Below are 14,961 nucleotides of genomic sequence, written 5' to 3'. Positions count from 1 at the left end.
GGCGGGGTGGGGGCGGGGTTGGGGGACGTGAGACTTTTGAATGGAAAAGTAGGATGCTGAGGCAGTTGGATTTAAACCTGGGGCTGGGAGAAAAGGTTTGGGCAGGAAGTGAGAATTTGTTATTTAGAGCCATGGAAACGAAGGAAAGGTCCAGAAAAAAGATCATATAAACACCTTTTACGTGTGAACGAGCTGTTTACAAGAAACAATCTATTGTTTTGTAAACAAGTTTATTGTTTTATAAATAGGAATTGCGTCGCTTCCTCCTCCTCCTTCATCTAGACTACATTTCCCAGGGTGCCGTGCGAACCGCGTGAGACCCAGACTCTTTCTCAGCCGTTTCCGGGGTAAGTGACCCGGATAATCATGGCGACCCTCAGAGTGTCTTTATCGCTGTGGAATCTCCATGCAGGTTCTCGGGGTGCCGGGCGAGTCTATTTCCGGGCCCGCGCTCGGCCCCGGCCCGGCGACCTGTTCCAGCCTCTGCCCGGGGTCTGCGGGGCGGGAACGCCATGCCGTGGGCTCTGTTCCGAGGCCGGTGAGTGACCTGCTAGGCGTCCCCTGGGGCGTTCTTCTGGGAGATCTAGAGCCCTTCAGATGACGAGACCCACGCGGGGGCCCCAGTTCTTCCCGTGGCGCGTCCTTAGACCCAGGCGGCTCTATCCTGTCGGACGTCACCCGCGTTTGTTGATTCGTTCCCTCGCCTAAGCAGCACTGCTTGAGCTCCGCTCTTCGTAGAGCACCAAGCTAAGTTTAGGGGTTAAGGGGAACTAAGACCGACACCGGTTTTTGCTCGAGGGAAGTCGTGGTCCAGTGGGAAGAGGCAGTGCAGTGTGACCTGGACTGTGATTGGGGATGGAGAGGAGTGAGTGAATAATAGTCGCTCAGAAGTGTCCGACTATATCCGCCCGAATGGACTGTAGCCTGCCAGGCTCCTATGTCCGTGGAATTATCCAGGCAAGGATACTGGAGTGGGTTGCCATTTCCTTCTCCAATGGAGAGAAGAGTGGCGCTTAAACTAGGCTGGAACGGCAGGGGGGGTTTCCTAGAAAATGTGACCACAGTTGAAACTTGGTTAATCGTGTTGAGAAAACAAGAAACATTTCAAGTGCAGGAAACAGCATAAGCAAAAGTCCAGAAATGAGACTGAACCCAGGTAGTTTGGGAACCCATTTTGGAGGTAGGAGAAATGAGATGGGAAAGGGAGTGGAATTAAACATCTGTTTTGGATGCATTACATTTGAAATTTGAAATGCCTTTGAAATTCAAGTGGAGGTGTCAGATATGCAGTTACATATAAGGTGAGAAACACTGGAGTAAAAATGTTAACAGAAGCTGGGGGGAATGGGTGAGGTGGTCTGAGGTGAGAGGTGGTGCTGAGCGCTATTGTGTGTCAGGCACTGTAAGAGACCGTGGGTGCCAGAGACCAGTACAAGACAGGGCTGTCGCCTTGGGAGAGCACAAAGTCTTCTGAGGACACAGTTTCAATTATTAGTTGGCTGTATATACATGAGTTTATTTCTGCACTCTCTATTCTCTTGGTCTATGTGTCTTTTTTTATGCCAGGACCATACTGTTTTGATTACATGTTAATGGCTTGAAGTCTAGAAGTGTGATGCCTCCTGCTTTGTTCTTCTTAGGATTGGTTTGGCAATCACATGGTGTCTTGTGATTTCAATTCCGTACAGATTTGTCAAGTGTTTTTTTCCACTTCTGTAAAAAATGCTGTTGAACTGTCAATAGGAGTTGCATTGAATCTGTAGATAGCTTTGGGTAGTATGGACATTTTAGTGATATTAATTCTCTAATCCATGAACACAGGGTACCTGCCCATTTATTATGTTTGATTTCTTTCATCAACGTTTTGTGGTTTTCAGCAAAGCAATCTTTTACCTCCTTGGTTAAATTTAGTACTAAATATTATAATGTTTTTGGTACTTTATTACTTTTTCAGGTAATTTGTTGTTAGTGTATAGTAATGGTATTGGTTTTGGGATATTGATTTTGTATCTTGCAACTTTGCTGAATTTGTTGATCTAATGTAATAGTTTATTGATGGAGTCTTTAGGATTTTTATAGATAACATCATGTTGTCTGCAGAGAGAGACAATTTTACTCCTTTTCAATTCTGATGCCTTTTGTTTGTTTTTCTTGGCTGAGTACTCAGACTAGAACTTCCCGTACTGGGTTGTATAGGGTGGTGAGAGTGGGCAGCTCTGTCTTGTTTCTGTTCTTGGAGAAAAGACTTTCATCCTTTCCTCACTGAGTATGTTAGCAGTGTGTTTGTCATTTATGGTCTTTATTGTTTTGAGGTGTGTTCCTTTTTACCTAATTTGTTAGAAGTTTAAAATCATTAATTTTGTCACGTGCTTGTTTGCATCTATCAAAGAAATCTTCCTTCTTTCTATGAATATGTTTCATAATGATTTGTTTGAGTATGTTGAGCCATATTTGCATCCCAAATCTTATTTGATCATGGTGAATGATCTTGTTAACGTTCTGCTGAATCAGTTTGCTAGTAGTTTATTGAGAATTTTTGCATCTGTATTCATCAGGGATATTGGCCTGTAGATTTCTGTTAGTATCCTTTATTGATTTCAGTATCAGGATACTGCTGGCCTTATAAAATGAGTTTGGGAGTGCTTTCTGCTCTTCAATTTTTGGAAGAGTTTGAGAAGGATTGGCATTAATTTGTCTTTAAATGTTTGATAAGTCTCCTGTGAAACCATCTGGTCCTGAGCCTGTTTTCACTGGAGGATTTTTTATTATTGATTCAGTCTTCTTAGTAGTAATTGGTCTCTTTGATTTTCTATTACTTCCTGATTTAGTCTTGGTAGATTGTATGTTTCTAAGAATTTTTCCATTTCTTCTAGGTTGTCCAATTTGCTGGCATATTGTTACTCATAGTAGCCCCTTATGATCCTTTGTAATTCTGTAGTATCAGTTGTAATGTCTTTTTTAGTTATAATTTTGTTAGTTTGGGTCCTCTTTTTCCCTTGGTCTAGCTAAAGGTTTGTCAGTTTTGTTTATGTTTTCAAAGAACCACCTCTTTATTTTGTTAATCTTTTCTGTTGTTTGGATTACATATTTAATAGATGACTGTGATTGATCTGTGGAGAATGGTCAGGATGGAGGAAAGGAGACAGGTTAGAAGGCTGAGGCAAGAGATAGGATGGCCTTGACTATGGTAGTGGCAGTGGGAAATAGAGAGTTAAAGAGTGATTTATAAGATGTAACAGGCAATTGATTTGTGTCAGTGTCCTCTTGTAAAAATGGGACTAATCACAGTATTTACGGGGTTGTTATGAGGGTTAAATGTACCAAGTATGTAAAAGTATTAGTAGGTACTGGCACATAGTAAATATCTAACAGATGTTAGCTGTTAACATTACTGTTTTTATTACTGATGCTATTGGCTAGATGTGGAGGGTAGTGGGGAAGTCAAGAATGGCTGTAGATTTCTGGCCCATGTGACCTATTGGATGGTGCTAAGGATAGGAGGAAAAGCAGGTTTGTGACAGAAGAGAAGTTATGAGTTCTGCTTTGGCAGTATTGAAGTACATGTGAGATGTCCGTTGGGTAGTTGGATGGAAGATGATCTGGCTGGAGATTCAGCTTTTAGAGTCCCTAGGTAATTAATAGTTACAGAAGGTTAGGAGATAATCCATCAAGAATGTGAGAAGGGAGAGAAGAATGTAGTTCAGAATCCTGTGGGACACCAGCATTTATAGGACCAGCAGAGGACGAGGTGGCTGGGACGAATGGCTTCCCCCACCCCAATGGCAATGGAGGCTGGGCAAAGGGATAGGCATACTAGGGCGGGCAGAGCTGAGATCTGCATCTCCGCTCCTGTCCAGCTTTCTTCCATAACATCACATGGCCTTTTCAGTATCGTGTCCAGTGATCCAGGCCTCTCTTTCCTACTGGAACCCCTCAGCCTAGAATTTCCTTCCCTTTTTTTCTCTGCCCTATTCAGGGCCCCTGGGAAGCATTCTTTGACTCTACCATGCCTTTCTCTGCTCCCAAGCTAAGTTTAGTTTCAGTCTCTGTTATCACACAACCCCCTGTACCTCCCTTGTATGTAGCACTTACTCTGAGGAACATGATGGTAAATTGAAATTGAGCTAGGTTCTAGAATCAGATAAACTTTGGTTTAAATCCTGGGTATATCATTTAATAGCTAATTGTCTTTAGCAAGGCTCCAATATCCTCATATACAAAACTGGGATGTCAATACATACTTTGTGGCTTGTTGTAAGCCTTCCTGAAAATGTGTGTAACTCCTGTCAGATAGGAAACAATTCTTTGGTTGGCAGTAACTGTTATTGTCATTAATATTGCATTAACTACTTTTATCCTGTTGCTTCCTTCACTAGACTTTGAGTGCCTTTTTGGCAGAAACTGTATCTTGATCATTGTGAATGTCCAGTAAATTTTAAATGAATGAATGAGTTTTGTAGATATTAGCATTGTGCATACTGAGGTAGACATGGTGTTAATCATTTTTATCATTGACTTTTTCCATTTAGATGTCTTGTTGTCTTGTCATTTTTGCCATCTTATTTACTAAAATTTATTTAACAGAATCTGGTAGCCCAAAGATCAAGAAACCTACTTTTATGGATGAGGAAGTCCAAAGCATACTCATCAAGATGACAGGCTTGGATTTACTGAAGATTTTTAAGCCAGCAATACAAGAAACGAAGCCACCAACTTACAAGCTAATGACCCAGGCACAGTTGGAAGAGGTATGTGAATGCAGGAATATTGGTAGAATATCTTTCTTTAAAAGATTAAACAAAATTTTCAGGGTCCCTCCAGATTCTGATAGTTGCTCTTCTACAGGTACTAATGAGGGGGATTTCCAGGCACAGAACTGAGAAAAGAAACTTGTGCAGTCTGGCAGAGAGGAGTAGGGAAGATTGCCAGAATTAGACAGACTGCTCATATGGGTCAGGTCGGGCTATCAGGCGGAACCACCTCTGCTCCAAAACCAGCCTAGCATCCTTCCTCTGTCCTCCCTGCTCCAGCCTCCTTCCTGTAGAAACATTGGTTGTGAGCTGCTTTAAGGCTGAGGCTTGGTGAGATTGTGAGATCCTCTGAACAGTATTCTGTTCCAGGCAGGTGTCCTCCTGCAGTCATGGGTATTGAGTGCTTTGTGAAAACCCTTTCATGTATGAATATGTGAAATATTGTTGCTTTTCTTTCAACTCAAAAATCATTGAGAGCCATAGCAGAGTTCAAATACCCAAAAGTATATAGCACATGAAGAGTGAAAGGCCCCTTTCATCTCTCAGAGAACCACTGTCAGCCGTATGGCATGGAGCACTGTGCTCAGTGGTTAAGGGCATGGGCTCTGGAGTTAAATTGCCTGGGTTCAAATTGTAGTGCTGCAGCTTGTTAGCAGTTTACTTAACATTTGTGTGCCTCTATTTTCTTTCTCATAAAATGACCTCTAAATAGTAACGCTTGGCTCATATGGGTAGTTGTGGCATTAAAGGAGCCAAGTGCACTGAGAGTATTTGAGCAATATCTGGAACGTAGTAAGCACCCAGTAAGTGAAGTCCTCTGTCCTGTTTTGGGTGGCTCTTGTGGCCTGGCTCTGTCTCAGAGCCTCCCTTTGCTGTTTTTGAGAGTGCTTGAGCCTGTGACGGATGTTCTCATCACAGAGACAAAGGCCAGGGCCCAGGAGCCCAAGTTTGGCTTTTCACTCACTTATTTGTACCTACAGGTTCTGTCTGAAGTCTTTAGCACTTTTCTTTATTAGTATCTGCTTTTGTCAGATGATCCTTTTGGTCTGTAACTTTGTGGCTTTCCCTAAGATATATTTTATTTCATTAGGCTACAAGACAGGCGATTGAGGCAGCTAAAGTCAGATTAAAAATGCCACCAGTTCTGGAAGAGCGAACACCAATAAATGATGTGTTAGCCGAAGATAAAATTTTGGAAGGAACCGAAACAGCCAAATATGTGTTTACTGATATATCGTACAGCATACCACATCGGGTAAGTATATGTCTAATCGCAAAATGATTCTGCCCAAGCTAGATTGACTTCAAAAAGCTCAAGCTTTTTGAGAAGATGGAATGCTTGCTGATGCCCCAAAGCTCAGACTTTTCAAAGGATTTTCACTTTTCAGAATTTGCAGTAAAAATTCAGAATTTGCAGTAAAAATATCCCACTTGCCCAGATAATTTTTAGGTACCACTTCATCTGCTGTAGTTTTTATTGTCTAGCTCCTCTTCACTTGATTGGTAGTTCCAAAAGAACACTCTAGCACTTATAAAATAAAATAATTAGTTTTGTGTTTGAGCCTTTTCAATTAATGAGTGAAAAGAGTAATTTGCATTTTAGCCCACAAACTGCAATAGAATATTGAATAGTGATAGGGTTGAAAAAAGGGCCACCCCATGCTAATATTTTTATCATATTGATTATGGTTAGAAGACGCGATGTGAGCAGTGTCCATGTCTGTATGTCAGTCACCTGTATATCTGACATAATGAATGGGATCAGAGTTTCATTTTATTAGAATTTTTGCTTTGAAGTATTTTAATATATGTTTGCAGTGCTGTGAAGGCTGGTTATGGGAGCATTCTATAACCTGAAAGGGAGAAAGGAACTTGGAATTCAAATTGCCAAAATCCGTTTGAGGAACAATTGTGTTACTTTACCATCTATTTTTTTTTTTTTTTCTGTTTGCAGTGCTTGATGAAAGTTTTAATTATATTATGCTTAAAACACATTCAGAGACTCTTATTAAAGTTCTGAAGAGTTGAGAGTCACTACCATCTGGTTAAACATTAATCAGATGTGTAGCATTTATCAGCTGTGTGCAAAACTCTGTGTAAGTCCTTCTGGGTTTTGTAAAGAATTATAATCCAGTTCCTGACCTTTTCTAGTTCTGAAACAATGTTAACAGTATCTATGAGGTGTCAAGAACGCTGCCTGTGCTAAATTAGATTGCCAGTTGAGTGGTACAGACAGTGAGTGGAGTTCACCCAGTGGGTGAAGGAAGCATCCTTTGGCCTGGGATTTGGCAGTTAAGAGTGAAGAGACCAGAGGCAGGTGCACCAGTCAGTCTCTCTGACACATTTGTCTCTTGCCAGAATGAGGAATCGCAGAGGTGTGGAAGTAAGATTCCACATTCTTGGGTTTGTTCCATTCATCCTTGTGACTTTAAATATGGACCATAAAATAGTCAAGTCTTATCTGGGTGAGACTTTAGGATAAGAAAACAATTTAAAAAGGTTTATAGCACTTTTTTCTGAAATGGATTTAGATGAATCTTAAATCAACTTTTTTTAGTTGAATCATTTTATGCGTTCAACTCACTTTAGGACTGTAGTTCATATTTAGTGAATACTTTCATTAGATTTTTGATTGTCAGAGGCACTGCAGTGATTAGTGAACTGAACTGAACTGAAACTGAAAGTTTCTTAGTCGTGTCTGACTCTTTGCGACCCCATGGACTATACAGTTCATGGAATTCTCTAGGACAGAATACTGGAGTGGGTAGCCTATCCCTTCTCCAGGGGATCTTCCCAACCCAGGAATCGAACCGGGGTCTCCTGCATTGCAGGCGGATTCTTTACCAACTGAGCTATCAGGGATGATTAGTGAAGGAAGTATCAAATCTCGCCAAATCTGAGGTTTAAAATTATTATTGAGATCATACACATGATTGCATTTTGTTTGCCCGTTGCATTTTATATTACTGATTGCAAGTTATTCTTACAATGGTGCTTAGTGGGACACTGGAAATAAAAATCAGCCCTCACAAACTCATCCTTGTGTTTTCTATTTCAGGAGCGTTTTATTGTTGTCAGAGAACCAAGTGGCACACTACGCAAAGCCTCTTGGGAAGAACGGGACCGCATGATTCAAATTTATTTCCCCAAAGAAGGCCGTAGAGTTTTAACACCAGTAATTTTCAGGGAAGAAAATCTTCAGGTAAGATGACTTTGGGGTCATAGAGGCGGTGGTGATTTCTTTGTTGAACCTGTTGGCTCTGGTGCTGCTGGGTATTTTGCTTTGATAAACACAGGCATTTCTAATGGTAAGTAGGGTCATTGTCTTGTAGTTGGGTTAGCTGGGATTTGAATCCAGGTGTGACATGTGGTTTGTGTGTGGTTTCTGCTTCCCTCGTGCTGGGCACAGATGTGGCCTGTGTGTGGAGGGGCAGGGCTGTCATGGTGTCCAGACAGATGTTGCACTTTCTTTTCTTCTCATCTAATTCCATCTCTGCTATGTGGGTTTAGACCATGTACAGTCAGGACCGGCATGTTGATGTCCTCAATCTCTGCGTTGCCCAGTTTGAGCCAGATTCTGCTGACTATATCAAAGTGAGTATATTTTATAGTTTCTAAAGTATGGGTGTCAGTATGGTTATGAGTAAGATTTTTTAGTCCAACACAATGAGTTAGGTTATAAACTTCAATACAGGGGGAGGAAAAGGGAAATGCCTGAGCACCTGTCCAGTGCTGGATGTACACAAAATAGATATTTTCATCCTTTCAACAACCCTTAAGGATGAGAGAACTTAAGCTTAGAGTCAAGTAACTCGCTGAAAGTTGCACAGCTAAAAATTGATAGAGTTAGTACCCAAACTTGATGGCAGAGATTTTTTCTTCAGTTTATTGTACAGGAAAGTTATTTACTAAAGCTTGCCAAAATGCAGTGTATGTGCCTTATGTTGCAATTTAATAATCATATAGTACCTTCTGTGTATAAGGTGTTACTGTGGAGGTACAGGTGATGACATGAACTAGGATAGGGAGCCTTGTCGAAGCTTGCAGTCCAGGAAAGATCGTGGGGAAGTATAATCACCACCATAGGTCTAAGATGTTAGCTGCTAAGAGAAGGCTGCAACATGCTCTCAGGGAAGGCCTAAGAGGGCTCTAGGAGGATAGGGAACATTGTGGCAAGTGGATGGAGAAGTATTTCAGGTAGAGAGGAAAGTACGAACAATAGGCAGGACACAAAAGTAGACTTGAGAAATGGCCAGTCATCTGTTTTGCTTGTACACGCGGTGAATACCTAGGGAAGTGGTTCAAGATTAAGCTAGAAAGGTAGATGGGGCCATATCACAGGTAACCTCAGACGCTAGGCTGACAAATCTGGACTTCAGTCAGCAGCCTTTTTAATATAGGAATGCCCTCATCAGAGTCCTCATTTAAGATCAGTCTGGAAGAACTGAAGGAACATTAATTAGTAAGATGGAATGGGATAGTTGACTGGGTAGGGGAAAGGAGAAGTGGAAGTCCGTTATTTCCAGTGGTCCATATATATAGTAGGTGCTTCATATATAGTGCATGGCTGCTGAAGAGCAATTGATATGGCTATAAATGTCTGGCAGACTTGTTCCAGGTTCCACACACTTCCGGTGGCGAGCTGTCCTTAATCATACCTGCTAGTTAATGATTGATAGTGGATGCAGGATCAGGAGACCTGGTTTACTAATACTTTCTTGGACAGCTCGCATGCTAGTGGATGTATATCCAGTAATGTTGGCTCACTTTTACTTTTGTATTTCTGAAAAATTGCATTTTGTATGGATAGGTTCATCATCAGACCTATGAAGATATAGATAAATGTGGAAAGTATGACCTTTTACGTTCAACAAGACACTTCGGTGGAATGGCTTGGTATTTTGTAAATAAGAAAAAGATTGATGGTTTATTGATTGACCAGATTCAGAGAGATTTGTAAGTATGATCTTAGTAAGTAAAGAAATTCTATCATTACAGTAAACCTGTATTTCAGTTCATTTCAGTCGCTCAGTCGTGTCCAACTCTTTGCAGCCCCATGAACCGCAACATCACCCTATCCATCACCAACTCCCGGAGTCCACCCAAGCCCACGTCCATTGAGTCGGTGATGCCATCCAACCATCTCATCCTCTGTCGTCTCCTTCTCCTCCTGCCCTCAATCTTTCCCAGCATCAGGGTCTTTTCCAATGAGTCAGCTCTTCACATCAGGTGGCCAAAGTATTGGAGTTTCAGCTTCAACAGTAGTCCTTCCAATGAACACCCAGGACTGATCTCCTTTAGGATGGACTGGTTGGATCTCCTTGCAGTCCGAGGGACTCTCAAGAGTCTTCTCCAACAACACAGTTCAAAAGCATCAATTCTTCAGTGCTCAGCTTTCTTTATAGTCCAACTCTCACATCCATACATGACCACTGGAAAAACCATAGCCTTGAGTACACGGACCTTTGTTGTTGGCAAACCTGTATTTAATCTATGTTATTTTCCCAGTGATAACAGTGTACTGCCCAGTGATAAGGGCTTCCCTTGTAGCTCAGTGGTTAAGAATCTGCCTGAAATGTAGGCAACACAGGAAACATGAGTTCAATCCCAGGAGTAGGAAAATCCCCTAGAGGAGGGCATGGCAACTCATTCCAGTATTCTTGTCTGGAGAATACCATGGATAGAGAATACCATGGGGTCTCAAAGATTTGGACATGACTGAAGCAACTGAACACACGTGCACGCCTAGTGATAGCTTTCACTTACTTCAGTTTATTTATGGATTTGTTTTTCCAGTATAACCCAGTTTTCTGTCTTTGCTTCTGTGTCATGTAAACATGGCTAGATTCTTTCAAAGAGTAAATGACTCTGGACCTGTGCTGTATACTCTGTACGTTTACTTATCCCTAGCCTTGCTGGTGCTTCTGGGTACCAGTGAACTTGCCAGTGAACAAGGGGATTAGACAGGAAATGCAAAGAAGTAGACATAAGGTCTGCTGGGTGCTTTTCAGTAAAAGTTATCATTTATGAAAATACTCCTGCTTTTGATCCTCCTTGTTTTTGCAAGATTTTTAAGGTGTTAAAAAGGTTACAGGTTTTTTTCAAAGTTGAATAAAACAAAGAATTTCTATTGTATTTTAGTACACAACTGGTGTGTGCCCTGCCTTCTAGCTGAAATAATACTTGATGATTTGTGATGACACTGACACTGAAGAGAAAGCTGTCTTTTGAGGATCTTGCCATTGGTTGAGTTAAAGGTCAGAATGGCAAGGAAAGGAAACAATCATGGCTCTAGTAAGAAGGTCACAGGAAGGGTTAGTGATTATTGTCACCTTGAATGTAAGGAGTTTTGACTCAGTCTATCTGTCCTCCATGTAATCTGAACCATTCACACAAAGGCAAGGCATTTGGAACTAGAAAGTTCCATATTGTCTTAAGAAAGTCCATATGGAAACAGCATCATTTCTCGTAGAAACATTCATAATGGGAAATGATTTCCAGGCCAGCCCTCTTCACCAGCATGTGTGTATAATCATGTAATCCAATTCAGAGAGCAGAAATATGCCTTCATCCCACATAAGCAGGAGGCTGCTGGTGATCATGAGCATGTTCAAAAATGACTTGCCTTTAGGTACATTAGCCGTGAATGAATTTAAAGCTTCTCAGCTGTAAATGTTCCGAAATTATTTAATGCTTTTTGCAAGAAATTAGAGCAACACAAAATGTATTTCGCTGAAAATTAGAGTTATTTATTAATGTGTACTCATAAGTTATTATAGTAATACTTATCACATGTAAGCTTTACATCTGAAGCAGTTCATTTGCATGCTGCTGCTGCTGCTGCTAAGTCGCTTCAGTCGTGTTCGACTCTGTGCGACCCCATAGACAGAAGCCCACTAGGCTCCCCCGTCCTTGGGATTCTCCAGGCAAGAACACTGGAGTGGGTTGCCATTTCCTTCTCCAATGCATGAAAGTGAAAAGTGAAAGTGAAGTCGCTCAGTCGTGCCGACTCTTAAGCGACCCCATGAACTGCAGCCCACCAGGCTCCTCCGTCCATGGGAGTTTCCAGGCAAGAGTACTGGAGTGGGTGGCCGTATTTGCATACTGGGAGGGAATTTTGAGTACTTAACCTTTCCTGCTCTGTGTGAGTAAAACTGCCTGTGGGAATTCTCAGGACAGTGTGCTGCAAATCCCAGGTTAAACAGTAGAGGGTGCATATCCTTGGCAAATGGAGCCCATGCCAGAATTCTGCACAGATTTCACGCTCAAGTTCCGCTGTTGGTCTTGAATTGAGGTGCTTTAAAACATTTTTTTACATGAGGATTTACTTGCTTTTAATTTCAAATACAGCCTGGGTTTGAAGCTAAATCGTTCTGTGAAACAGGTATTATACGGTAGCATGAACGTAAAGCCCTGCTGTGACCAAGATATAGAAACCCAGTTAAGCTCTTTATGGACTCACATGCTTAGCTTTTAAGAGAATATTATCTTTTGTTGCCACGTTTGTTGAACTATTAGAGTACAACAAACACAATAGATTGATAATGAACATTAAACAAATATTTTTCCTCTGGAAAGTTTGGTTTCTCAGCTCTAGTTTTCTCAGTTTTACCAAGAGATGACCTTTAGGGTGAACGGGCTTTGGGATGAGCCCAGAGCATTTCTCTAAGGTCACCGTGGCTTAAGAAACTCTCTACCCCACTCCCACTCCACTCTAGAAGGGCTTTGAGGTGGCAAATGGTAGGAAGTTGTTGACTGTGTGATATTTAGTTTGGGGAAGGCAAAGTTTTAATGTTGATAAAAATTGCCTGTAGGTTTCTCAAAAGGTTAAATACAAACTGTAAGAATTGAGCTCTTGTTCTGGCTTCATCATGGGTAGTTGTGTGACAAGAGACAGACAAGACAGATTGCTGAGGAAGAACCTGAATTCTCTTCTATCTAGAGTGCATAATTTCAAATTTGCTTCCCTGGGATGCTGGTTTTTAACTAACAGGATCCTGTGAATTGACAGGTGGCTTGGGAGTCTTTCCTTGGACTTCTAGATGCCTCTCAGAGGCATTTATCCACTAATTCAGAGTCTCAATGAAAACTCCTCAGCAGATGTCACTGCTAGTTTGCACCTGAAGGCAAGTGGACTGAGCATCCCCATGTCCACCAGCCTCTGGCTTATGTGGGATGAGAGTACAGACCCACCCTCTGAGTTGTATTACTATCTGCTGGTGATGCGGGCCAGCCTGGAAATCACCCACTGTTAGAACACTGTTTCTATGAGAAATGATGCTTTGCTTTCAGGAAGGATACAGCCACATTTTTAATACATTCACTTTCATAATCTGGGTACCCGTCTGTATCGACTCGTGTCCTGTGAAACCTAAACTAGCCAATATTCCTGAAAATCTTTGAAAATATGAAACTGAAGGCTGTAAAAAAGTTTTTTTTTTTCCCTCTGGCCCAAAGGAAGTTTGAAATGTAATTTAAAGTTCAGCATACACTTTTATAGGACTGTGAAGCCGAAGAAGAAAACTATAAAGTTAAATATGTAAAAAGAAAACGAAAACAACAAACCCTTTATAACAGTAAACCCTTTCCCTCCAGAGTTGATGATGCTGCCAGCTTGGTCCAGCTCTATCACATCCTCCATCCTGATGGCCAGTCAGCTCAAGAGGCCAAAGAGCAGGCTGCTGAGGGATTACAGTTAATTAAGGTAAAGGGACTTCTTTGACATTCATTATTCACTTTCATAGTGAAGTGAAGAAATCATAGGGTTCAATCCCTGAGTCAGGAAGATCCCCTGGAGAAGGGAATGGTAACCTGCTCCAGTATTCTTACTTGGAGAATTCCATGGACAGAGGAGACTAGAGGGCTACACCCCGTGGGGGTTGCAGAGAGTAGTACACAACTGAGTGACCAACACACACACAGATTCGTGGTCTTAAACCAGAGTGATTAGAGCCCCGTATTTCTTCAGCCTGGACAATAGAAACAGCTGCCACTGGAGTCCAAGGAGTTCAGATAGTGGGGTGGCAGCTCCTGTGCTCTTTGGAGCACATGTCCCCCAGTTTGGTCACATTCCTGTCCAGAAGCAGGGAGGATAGTGCGTTCTCATTTTGGAACTGTATCGCTCTCAAAACTATGGGATTACACAGATTTCTCTGTAAATGTTGCGATGATTTTTTTCAGGATGCGGGGAAACCGTTGTATGATTTTCATCTTTTATAATGCTCAGAATAGACATGTATTTGTGGATCTGGCTTCTGTCCCAATATTACTTTATGCTACTGCAAAGCAGTTATAAAGCTTACTGAGGATAAAAACAACCAGTGATGACATTATAGGTGGAGTAGGAAAAGCCCATTCTTTAAAGTGAAAAATCATCTTGCTAACTTCCATCCTCTGGATTTCTCTTGAACCTAATGCTTCTCATTTTGATCCAGCAGTGTCAGGTTTTCTTAATTTTTTTCTGAAAAATGACAGTCATGTTCGGCAACTTCTGGTGTTTGGAATTAGGTTGCTTTAACTGTGATACTGTTTTTCTGTCCATGTAGTATGCTTATTGTTTGGTAATCAGAAAAATATTGTGAAATGTGGAGGGTTTTTTAAACTGGGACTTCACTAGGAACTTTATCAATAGTATATTCTCTATTTTAAAACTTTTTTTTTTTTTTTTTAAACAGGTCTTTGCAAAAACAGAAGCACAGAAGGGAGCATATATAGAATTAACACTGCAAGCTTACCAAGAAGCATTCATTAGCAGTTCTGCAGCTTCCTAAAAATATTTTTTAAATAAACTTCATTTTACTAAATTCTAGCTGGTTTTCTGTCAATACTGAAAAAAATGTCAAAATTAAGAGTTCCTTATAAAATTGTTTTTTAGACTCTAAATAGTGCCTCTATCAGAAATACAAAGAAAAAACTGTTTACTCCACTCACTTTCCGAGGCTATGAGAGGATAACTGAAGTATATTTAAATGCCTGGTTATGAATTTCTCTAATCATGTCAGATGATGAGTACAGTGTAAAAAGAAAGAATAAAAGTACTATGTCTCTGTGTTACCAAATGGGTCAGTTGGTAATTTAAACAGAGCCCAGCTTAATGTGGTCAGGGGAGCTGACTCTAGAAATAGGTACTACCAGACAAAGTCAGAGGAAGGCATAAGAAAGCTATATAGAATAAGGGGAATAATGCAGTGAGGTCTAGCACGGATACTCA

General features: G+C 41.1%; 1 protein-coding gene across 4 annotated transcripts; it reads left to right on the top strand.

The window, feature by feature from the left end:
* The first annotated feature begins 233 nt into the window (after nt 1-233).
* On the top strand, nt 234-14,554 carry MRPS22 (mitochondrial ribosomal protein S22). Of its 4 annotated transcripts, none has more exons than XM_055569537.1 (8): nt 234-347; nt 4,585-4,748; nt 5,842-6,006; nt 7,810-7,953; nt 8,262-8,345; nt 9,562-9,707; nt 13,347-13,455; nt 14,426-14,554. In XM_055569537.1, exons 2-8 carry the CDS (start codon nt 4,620-4,622, stop codon nt 14,519-14,521), a joined length of 873 nt encoding a protein of 290 aa, XP_055425512.1. In that variant the 5' UTR covers nt 234-347; nt 4,585-4,619; the 3' UTR covers nt 14,522-14,554. The 4 variants fall into 4 exon arrangements, with proteins under 4 accessions (XP_055425512.1, XP_055425509.1, XP_055425510.1 ...); XM_055569534.1 differs by lacking the exon at nt 234-347 and adding an exon at nt 360-538; XM_055569535.1 differs by lacking the exons at nt 234-347; nt 13,347-13,455 and adding an exon at nt 360-538.
* The last annotated feature ends 407 nt before the right edge of the window (nt 14,555-14,961 follow it).

This window comes from Bubalus kerabau, chromosome 2 (genome assembly GCF_029407905.1).
Source record: "Bubalus kerabau isolate K-KA32 ecotype Philippines breed swamp buffalo chromosome 2, PCC_UOA_SB_1v2, whole genome shotgun sequence".
Lineage (NCBI taxonomy): Eukaryota > Metazoa > Chordata > Mammalia > Artiodactyla > Bovidae > Bubalus > Bubalus kerabau.
Note: the sequence above shows the minus strand (reverse complement) of the source record. Positions and strands in the feature narration are given on the sequence as shown.

Excerpts from the sequence above, each read along its gene's own strand:
- MRPS22 (XM_055569534.1), top strand. The coding sequence starts at position 367 with ATGGCGACCCTCAGAGTGTCTTTATCGCTGTGGAATCTCCATGCAGGT. Across the intron at positions 539-4,584 it reads TGGGCTCTGTTCCGAGGCCG|AATCTGGTAGCCCAAAGATC; the intron begins GTGAGTGACCTG and ends TTTATTTAACAG. Across the intron at positions 4,749-5,841 it reads CCCAGGCACAGTTGGAAGAG|GCTACAAGACAGGCGATTGA; the intron begins GTATGTGAATGC and ends TTATTTCATTAG.